The 10,962-nt window shown below is 39.1% G+C and overlaps 1 protein-coding gene across 1 annotated transcript in view; it reads left to right on the top strand.

Moving 5' to 3' along the window:
* Nucleotides 1–1,899: 1,899 nt before the first annotated feature.
* bag3 (BCL2 associated athanogene 3) overlaps nucleotides 1,900–10,962 on the top strand; it is a 15,353-nt gene continuing 6,290 nt past the window's right edge. Inside the window, exons 1-3 of the mRNA XM_061962127.2 lie at nucleotides 1,900–2,322; nucleotides 9,614–9,949; nucleotides 10,052–10,402. Of these exons, the coding sequence (XP_061818111.1) occupies nucleotides 2,125–2,322; nucleotides 9,614–9,949; nucleotides 10,052–10,402 (885 nt within the window). The 5' untranslated portion in view covers nucleotides 1,900–2,124. The remainder of the gene's footprint in view (nucleotides 2,323–9,613; nucleotides 9,950–10,051; nucleotides 10,403–10,962) is intronic.

Here is a 10,962-nt window from a genome sequence, read left to right as displayed (position 1 = left end):
ACAGTGTTGACAGGAAGAAGTGATTGAAATCCAACAAATTAAAGAAATAAGAAATCAAAAACATGACTCGGCAAGGCAACTCAAGCATAATACTGTGAGTCTGCACCATACTAGAGCAGAATGAGTATAACGCCAGACAAGGATGTTAAAATCATATCTTAACGGCAGACCTTTATCCATGAAAATATGGAGAACCTGCTGATGGTGCGTTTGAGAGAGAAGCAGCTCGAATGAGATACCATAGAAGTCCACCCTTCAATGTAAATGCTGGGTGCAGGGTGCTTGTGTTAATAATTTTAGATATCTGAAACAGATTAGTTGGATTTACATCAGCCTATTTCTTATAGGAAATGTGGTATCACTCTGACTAAATATAACATAGTAATTATTCAAACAACACACGTGTATTTGTGAAAATAACTGAAAAATATAAATCTCATCACGCTAATGTTGACCCGATACTGATACTTTGGTATTAATTGTTTGATCGAAGCTGCACCCCGACCAGACTTTTCCTGGTACAGTGGTATCTCAAATTTTGAGTGCCCCAATTTAAGAATATTTTGAAATGAGAGCTGTGTCTCGGCTAATTGTTATGCTTCAAGTTGGAAGCAAAAATTCAGTTACAAACAACCCTGCCATTAGTTGGCATATCAAATGTTACAATGTACACCAAAAGATCCGCAAAAAAACATCAGGTCTTACTCACTATCATTATCTCATAGCTAGAGATTAACATAACTTGGGAAGGAAGAACGTAAGTATGAAGGACAATGCTGGGAAGAAACAGTAGATACTATTCATTGAATTAAAGAAATAAATCATCAAACACATGACTTGGCGAAGCAATTTGAGCATATCACTGCTAGTCTGCACCATACCGGAGCAGAATGACTCCAACGCAAGCCAAGGATGTTAAGATAATGTCCAAACGGCGGACATTTATCCATGAAAATATGGAGAAGCTGCTGATGGTGTGTTTGACGGGGAAGCAGTCGGAAGGAAATGCCGTAGAAGTCCACTCTCCAAAGTAAATGTTGTACATTATTACATTACTTAATACAACTACTGTAGTTGTTAGCATAGGCGCCGATCCCGTGGGTGCTCGGGCCCGAAGCACCCACGTGGGATTAATGGCAGCTTTCAATCTTTAAAATAATTTGTGTTGTGTTTGCTGTTGTTGTTTTTGTCTCTTTGTCGAATCCCCCTCTTGTCCCCACAATATCCCCCTCTGTCTTCCTTTTTTTCTCATCTATCCCCTCCTGCTGCGGCCCGACTGCACCAAATGATAATATAAATACATTTAATAAAGTCAAATACAAATAAGGCAACAAGAGAAGTATCCCACACTTCTCTTTTGTAAAGTAAATGTGTACAGCCGATATGGTCATCTACATCAACAATATGATTTGCCTCAGAAGCTGGACAGGACAAAAATAAATACTTATTTAAATGCATTATTTATTTATTATTTTACAAAATAATAAAGCCACAAATCATATGGGATATTAACTTTGCTGAATGTCTTTTTTTTTTTTTAATACACACACACACCGCTGTAGAAATGTTGATCGGCGCCTATGGACTTGTTAGTAGTACATTCTTTTGTATTGTTTTTATACAGTATTTCTTATCTAAAAGTTTTTTATTGTTTTATGTTATACATCAAATTTGTGCTGTTTGGTGGGGAAAAGGACAAGCACCAATTAAATTGTTTATAATCCTTCAAGTGGGAGACGTTAATTTGAGATACAAGTGTTTTTAGTTAAGAGCTCCGTCACAGAACTAATTAAGCTCGTAAGTTGAGGTAATAATGTCCAAAGTGGATGTGCGCGTATTATGCATAATGTATAGGGATTCCCTTCAATATTCTGCAAAGGTCCAGGGGGTTTTGGTCCATTTAAAATCCAAGCTGGGATTTCTAAAATGGAAAATATTTCGATGTAAAATGAGTCAACGATGAAAGGAGCGTATATGTGTTGTGTTGCGACACGAGTTAGCGAAGCCATGAAGCATCCAGCGCTGTCCGCCCCCGACATTAACCCTGGCTATTTCCAGAAACTTCCAGCCCACTTTTCCACGTCACTTGAAGGAATCTTTTAAAGCGTCCGTCGCCAGTATTAAATGTCTCAGTACCCGGCAGCCAGCGGCATGCACGCCATGAAGATGCAGTCACCGACACCAAGCATGGCGAACAACGACAACGACCCGCTGCCCCTCGGCTGGGAAGTCAAAATCGACCCTCAGACGGGCTGGCCCTTCTTCGTGGATCACAACAACCGCACCACGACCTGGAACGACCCCAGACACGACACCCAAAAGGTAACAAGTTGTGGCGAGGATCGGAACTGTGTGTGTGTGCGTGTGTGTGTGTGTGTTAGAATAGACGTCGTGACGCCAGCGGCTGTTCGGACCCGTTAAACGTTGCGAGCTGCGCAGTTAGCTCCACCGCTGTATGACATGACAGGCCATATTTGCCCCCTCAACAGCCTTTTTACAACGACCACTGATCTAATAACATCAGTATCCCATGACTCATCCTGCAGTATATGTAAACACCACCTTCCACTTCCAATATCACTTATTTCATGGCGACAAACGCCTCCTCACACTAAACTTTTTCCATACAAGGCTTGAGGCTGGTCCACTTGGGCAAGGGGGGGGGGGGGCTGTGTGTGGGGTGTAGACTATATGTTATGTCATGTCACATTTGCTGATGCATTGATCGAACGACAAAAAAGGGGGTTCTTACACGCTGCCACTTGTTAATCCTCAGTGAGACATAGCTGTGGAAGGCAGAAGCTGCTGGAAAGAAGGCAGCTGTCAGTGGATAAAATTGGTGCAATGCTGCTTGCTTGCCTGCAGAAGTCCCAGACTCAAATGGCCAGAGGGCAAAGGGTCACTCCTGGAAACGTCGCAACTTTTGTTTTTGCACACGGAAACATTTCAAATCAGTTTCTGTGTTGACATTTTTCGGGGCTGGTTGTCAATGGCTACAGGAGGGACTCAATGAACTATGAATAAACCTGTTGCCTGTACTATACTGTCACTGGCAGGTATCTAGTCATCCTGGCAACAATGTAAAATACATTTTCTGTTATTTAAAACACATGTGTCTTATTTAAGCAGGAGCAAGTCTTCTAAAAATATTTGTGAACATTGCTCTAAATTAGTAACCTGACTCTCACCAGATCCCTGTAGTTCGCTGAGCTCCACACAAGAATCTGGGCTCGAAGGCAATGCAAACTCCTTCAAGATAGCAAAAAATAATGAACCAATCAGGATCGCCGGGCGGGATTTCATAGATGTGACTAGCGCAGAAGCAACTGTTTGATTCAAGGAGCGAGGAGTCGTGTGCTGACATATTTTCTTTGCAGAAACGACATCGATCGTCTACTGACATTGCTGCGTTGTTTCAGTAAAAGTTCTGTAACTTTTCGCTCTGTCGTTATCCAATATGTTGGCTGTTCTGTTTTGGATTTCTCAGCGTCGCTCTCATCAGCGTCACGGGTTGATTTGGATGTGAGTGGTTGAAGTAGCACGTCATTCAAGATAACGGACAAGTGGTTTATCCAATCACATACAAGGATTTTTTTTACAAGGCCCCGCCTTTTGAAATACATCTCCTATTGAGAAGTCCCAGATCCTTGTGTGGAGCTCAGCGAACTACAAGGATCTGGCGAGAGTCAGGTTACTAAATTAGGGCTGTCAAAAAAAAAAACGAGTTAAGGGGAGCTGCACTTTTTGGGGGAATTTTGCCCACCATTCACATTTCGTATGTAAGACAAGCACACATATGTTTTTTCTTTTTTTTAATGCACGCTAACTAGTAAATAAATGCGGGCAAAAGTCCGCTTACAATGGAGCCTACGGAAGTCGCTCTATTCTGCACATGAAGCGCTTAAAAAAAATATCCAAACGCTTCCACCAACTTCTCAGTTTATGTCCTTTCAAGGGATGATTTATATTCTAGAAGGAACTTCACAAGCTCAGAGGCGAGAGAGCAGCTCACCAGTGGCATATGGAAATTGCCTCTCAATGCGCCCGCTTAATGTAGGTCCTTAAAGGGAAACTGCACTTTTTTTTTTTAATGTTGCCTATCGTTTACAATCATTATGAAAACATGACGACGGATGTATTTTTTTTTAATGCATTCTAAATATTAAATAAATGCGATCAAAAGACCGCTTACAATGGACTCAAATGGCCAGGGGGAAAAGGGTCACTCCTGGAAACGTAGCAACTTTTGTTTTTGCACACAGAAACATTTCAAATCAGGTTCTGCGTTGACATTTTTCGGGGCTGGTTGTCAATGGCTACAGGAGGGACTCAATGAACTATGAATAAACATGTTGCCTGTACTATACTGTCACTGGCAGGTGTCTAGTCATCCTGACAACAATGCAAAATACATTTTCTGTTATTAAAAACACATTTAAGCAGGAGCAAGTCTTCTAAAACTACCGTGGACATTGCTCTAAAATTAGGGCTGTGAAAAATAACAAGTTAAAGGAACTGCGCTTTTTGGGGGAATTTTGCCTACCATTCACATTTCTTTTGTAAGACAAGCACATGTTTTTTCTTTTTTTATGCACTCTTAACTAGTAAATAAATGCAAACAAAAGTCCGCTTACAATGGAGCCTATGGAAATCGCTTTATTCTGCATATGAAGCGCTTAAAAAAAACATCCAAACTCTTCCATCAACTTCTGTTTTTGTCCTTTCAAGGTGAGAGGCATGATTTATATTCTAGAATGAACTTTCACGAGCTCAGAGGCGAGAGAGCAGCTCACCAGCGTATGATGATAATACAGCAGCATACAGAAGTTGCCTCTCAATGCGCCGCTTATTGTTGGTCCTTAAAGGGAAACTGCACTTTTTTGGGGAATTTTGCCTATCGTTCACAATCATTATGAAAGACATGATGACGGATGTATTTTTTTATATGCATTCTAAATATTAAATGAATGCGATCAAAAGACCGCTTACAATGGACTCAAATGGGTTAACAGGTTAATAGGTTAACTCCTGGAAATGTAGCAATTTTGTTTTTGCACATGGAAACATTTCAAATCAGTTTCTGCGCTGACATTTTTCGGGGCTGGTTGTCAATGGCTACAGGAGGGACTCAATGAACTATGAATAAACCTGTTGCTTGTACTATACTGTCACTGGCAGGTGTCTAGTCATCCTGACAACAATGCAAAATACATTTTCTGTTATTGAAAACACATTTAAGCAGGAGCAGGTCTTCTAAAACTATTGTGGGCATTGCTCTAAATTAGGGCTGTGAAAAATAACGAGTTAAAGGGGAACTGCACTTTTGTTGGGAAATTTTGCCCACCGTTCACATTTCTTTTGTAAGACAAGCGCACATGTGTTTTTTAATTTTTTTAGATTTTGCCCACCATTCACATTTCTTATGTAAGACAAGCACACATATGTTTTTTCTTTTTTTTTAATGCACGCTAACTAGTAAATGAATTCTAGCAAAAGTCAGCTTACGATGCAGCCTACGGAAGTCGCTCTATTCTGCATATGAAGCGCTTAAAAAAAACATCCAAACGCTTCCATCAACTTCTCAGGTTTATGTCGTTTCAAGGTGAGAGGCATGATTTATATTCTAGAATGAACTTTAACAAGCTCAGAGGCGAGAGAGCAGCTCACCAGCAGCATACGGAAGTTGCCTCTCAATGCGCCGCTTAATGTAGGTCCTTAAAGGGGAACTGCACTTTTTTAGGAATTTTGCCTATCGTTCACAATCATTATGAAAGACATGATGACGGATGTGTTTTTTTTAATGCGTTCTAAATATTAAATAAATGCAATCAAAAGACCGCTTACAATGGATCCTATGGGATAGGGTTTTATATATATGATGTAAGTATATATGTAATGTATTAACAAGCACATTTATAATAACATTTAATATTTACGTATGTAGGTCATTTTAAGCATATGCGGTGCATTAATTAAAAAAATACATCACAACGTTTGCTTTTTTTTTTCTTTCTTCATCACTGATTTTTGCTCACTGCAGACTTTATGAAAGCCAACAAACATAATAAAACATCACTTACTGTATAAGGTCTGCTGTCATTAGGATGCTGACTGCTAGGACATTCATATATTTCCATTTAGATGAAACATGCCTCATAATCCTCGAGAAAAAACAGGTTGGGGTAGGGGCAACAGGTGCTTTCCATGTGGTTCTCGCCAGCTCCAGGTCCTATATGGCTGTCAATGTGTCCCAACTTGTCGGATTATATCAACAGCCACGGTCTGTCCAGGTGAGAGGCATGATTTATGATCTACAATAAACTTACAGGGAGCAGAGAAAGGAGGAAGCAGCTGATCAGTCGATGATGTAAACATTGGCACTCAGGGAGTGATCACGGCGCCACTATAAATAGTTTGTCTGTGTTAGCGCTTATAATAACAATATCACTAATACTTGGTTAATATTCAAGTCACGAAATGTGAATGGAGTATTGTTGCCGCTTTTTGAATGGTTATTTATCGGATGTTATGGGCACAGTAGTTGTGCAGTTCCCATTTAACGTTCGCGCTTATAATAATAATATTGCTAATACATGGTTAATATTCAGGTCACGATATGTAAATGGAGAATTGTTGGCACTTTTGGATGGTTATTTATTGGAATTTATGATCAAAATAGACACAGTAGACGCAATGGCGTTATGACTCCCATCGGCTTCATTGTAAGCAGACTTTTAGTTACATTTATTTACGAGTTAGAATGCATTAAAACAGACATATGTGTTCTTGTCTCTCATTAAGATTGTAAATTATAGGCAAAATACCAAAAAAGTGCAGTTCCCCTTTAACTCATGTGATTAATCACAAAAAAATATTGCATTAATCATGAATCATGCAATTTCTTTTAAGCACACATGCTCCACCGTATCCGCAGATGGTTACCCGAAAGGCATTGCAGGTTGTTACTAGGTCAATGCATACATCAGGGCAAAGATGAGTGATGAGACTTTGAAATGGCAAATGTCGCTTCAAAATACACCCTGACAATACTTTAGATAAAACTGTAAACAGGTTTTGAGCAAATAAATTACTTACATTCAATTAAAACATTAAACATGTTCCTGAATGACATTCATGTCAACATATGGGGGGGTTGGGTTAATTTAAGTTACCGTATTTTTCAGAGTATAAGTCGCTCCAGAGTATAAATCGCACCGGCCGGAAATGCATAATAAAGAAGGAAAAAAACATATATAAGTCGCACTGGTGTATAAGTCGCATTTTTGGGGGAAATTTATTTGATAAAACCCAACACCAAGAATAGACATTTGAAAGGCAATTGAAAATAAATAAAGAATAGTGAACAACAGGCTGAATAAGTGTACGCTATATGACGCTTAAATAACCAACTGAGAACGTGCCTGGTATGTTAACGTAACATACTATGGTAAGAGTCATTCAAATAACTATAACATATAGAACATGCTATACGTTTACCAAACAATCTGTCACTCCTAATCGCTAAATCCCATGAAATCTTATACGTCTAGTCTCTTACGTGAATGAGCTAAATAATATTATTTGATATTTTACGGTAATGTGTTAATAATTTTACACATAAGTCGCTCCTGAGTATAAGTCGCACCCCTGGCCAAACTATGAAAAAAACTGCGACTTATAGTCCGAAAAATACGGTATGTAAGCAAGTCATTTGCTGTGATTAGTCATTAATAATCAAAATTTAAAAGTGTGTAAATCTGATAAAAAATATTTATCATTTGACAGCACTATTATAAATATGTTTAGAATGGGCAATCCATGTGTCATAGTAAAAAAATATTACATGAGGGGTGACATGTAAACAATGGCTTATAGTTTTTTTTCGAAAATGCATACAAGGTTACATTGTAGTACTTCACATGTACATGTCACTGATGTTAAATGTTTATCCATTTCATTTGTCATTTACATGCATTGTGCATTATTTTCAGCTTGTAAAATTATAATATAAAACTTATGAGCTTTTGCTTCTTCCTGCTCTTTTTTGGACACTCACCATGTTTTTTTATTTTGTTTAAATTGTATAGATGGAAAATATTGATGATTGTTTTGATCAAAATAAAGAATAAGACAGTAAGACAGTAATTATTCTCTATAAAAATCAATTAGAATAAACTAGCTGGGTTGTCAATTTCTTCCTGAAATAGTAGAAGAAACTACTTTTGCCTATGCTGTAAGCAAACGTTGCGTTGTCTGCACGTCCTCAGCTCATTGTCTTTTTGTGCCAGACACGTTTAATTTTCCTCCTGTCTAGAGTCATGTCTGTTTATGTATTTATCATTATTTTCATGGACTTGTTTGTTCATCTCGTTGTTTCTAACCTTTCAACTATCAAGATGTTCAACAATTCTGACTTCTCTTAACATTTCTAACAAGAAAGTTGTGACTGCAAGATCAGTTTTGCTTTCCTCCCGCCATGTTTGCTGCTAAGCGATAAACACCCAGCTGTCTCAAAAGCGGAATTGCGTCACTCTGACTTAGTAACCATACGCAGTGAAGACGATTATACCCCAACCACAAAGACAGGATCCGAATGTGTGTATTCATTGACACTGTTTGGAATAACAATCAGCATAAACCACCCCTCTTGTTCGGTATTAAATTTTTTCTAATTGTAACATTTTCGGACCTTTATTGTGATTATTTGTGTCCATGTAAAAATGATTTTTTCCTCTACGAGATTATTTTGGAGTTTTCAGACAATTTGGTTTTCAACGGCCCTTTGGAACCAATTAATAACAAAATCCGAGGTTCCACTGTACATGTTCTCACTGTAACGTAACAATGTTATAGTACAGGTATGTTAAATGAAAACCGGTCAAACAATAGGACTAAGCGGAAAGCAGAAGCTCTAGCTGAAGCCAGTTTCCCTCTACACAAGCTCATCGATTGGCTTTGCAGTTTCCTGCTAACGTGTGATTGGTCGTCCCCGCTGTCCGTACATCTGGTTGTTAATAGCACCTGGACTTGCACAACAGTGTTTTTTGCTAGTTGGCCAGGACTATGTGTTCATCTGCCACCATCAGTTGTTGACATGTGGGTGGTTGTTCTGCCTGGGTCATGTCAGTTAGACAGATTTTAATGTCAAACCTTTCATTTATTTTAGCACTTGCACCTGTGTTTGCGTGCATGCATTTGGTAATTGGGTACGGTAATTAGCTGTACGCCCTCTAAAAAAATTAATGTTTTTACTGTATGTGATTTTAGCAATGGTGCAGGAGGAATATTTAAAGCCACTATACCAAGAAGGTGATATATTTTGAATCCCTCTGTTTTAAAATTTTATATTTTAACCTGTAACCTTTGCATATGTGTCACACAACTTTGATTTTGTAGCGCACATTCATTTGGACTGTATTTTGGCTTTACTTAAATGTAAATATCAGTTTGTAGGAGTAGGGATTGAATAATTTTTTAGCTTCATCCAAACATAACACTCCCTCTGCTCATCCATCCAATGATACAATACAATTTTTTGTGTGGAAATCCTTAAAATGTGATATTTAAATTATTGATAGTACATTTCAGTTCATATTTTTACTTACTCTTTCAGGTCAGAGAGGTGTCAACTAATGGACCCAGCATTCTATTAGAACCAAGCCCTCAGGAGACAAAGAAGAGCTTTGTTAAAGAGATGAAGCACCCCATCCTTCGCCCGGGTTATGTCCCAATCCCAGTCTTCCATGAGGGTGCAGATCTCAAACCTCAACAGCACCCTTGCTATTCTTACATTCAGCCAACCGCTGCACAGAACATCCGGACAGAAGGGCGGATTCCTTCTCCAACACCAGGTCTTCATTGTAGGCCTAGATCACCCTTACATGGACCTGGTGACATCTGCTCCACGGGGCCTGGAATGGCCAGCTCACCTGTTTCACAAACAGCTGAGGTTGGTTTCTAATAAAGAAAAAACATACTGTACAGTGTTTATGTTCAATGCAATGCAAATGAAAATGAAATTGTCTCTAATTCCTGCTAAATTGTTTTTAAGGTATACACCGGTCCGCATAACCAACCCCCACGTCCCAGTAGCACTGGTCTGCAAGCAGGTTACATCTCCATACCTGTAATCCATGAGGGTGGAGGAGGCCAAATGCAAGCACAGCCTCCTTTAAATCAGTCCATCCACTCTCAGCGTGTCCCCTACACGGAGCATCAGCAGCCCTTCCACCGCCTTCAGCAAGACGAATGGCCCGGTTATTCTGCAGCAATGCAGCCTCCGCGGGAAAGAGCTTCTCCCACAATGTTTCCCCAGCATCGTGACACTGCTGCTATCCACCTGCCACATACTAGAAGAAGCCAGTCACCTATTGTTACACAGGTGTTGGGTGAAAGACCACAGGTAATATACTTGGAGTGCTTTAGAGGGGAACTACACTTTTTTTTAGAATTCATAATCGTTATTTGAGACAAGAACTTAAATGTCGCTTTTTTTTTTGCAGTCTATGTAGCTAATGAGAATCATCTATTCCTCCCAAAATCCCTCTAAAAAACATCTAAAACCCGCCAACAATACTCCATCTACATGCTGTGACCTGCATCATAATTAAGTATTAGTGACATTATTATTGGAAGAGCAAAGACAAGAAACTATTTTTAGTAACACAACGCCTCGATCACGGAGGTCATGTATCTACTGCAGCTCTGGACCTACTGAGCTGCTGCATCTCCTCTGAGTTGGTTAAAGTTCTTGATAGATTATAAATGCTGCCTCACACCTGTATAGTAGAATGTTTTGGCCATAAACCAAGAAGTTGGTCAATTTAGACCTGAAGAGAAAGACTTCGTAAGATACCGTTTTCTGCCGGCATTGTTTACCTGAGGAGTGACAATTATGACGAATTAATCTACAAATACCGTTTCTATATGAGTTGGGAAATTATGTTATATGTAAATATAAAC

The sequence above is a fragment of the Nerophis lumbriciformis genome, linkage group LG02 (genome assembly GCF_033978685.3).
Source record: "Nerophis lumbriciformis linkage group LG02, RoL_Nlum_v2.1, whole genome shotgun sequence".
Lineage (NCBI taxonomy): Eukaryota > Metazoa > Chordata > Actinopteri > Syngnathiformes > Syngnathidae > Nerophis > Nerophis lumbriciformis.
This window is presented reverse-complemented; position numbering and strand designations above follow the sequence as displayed.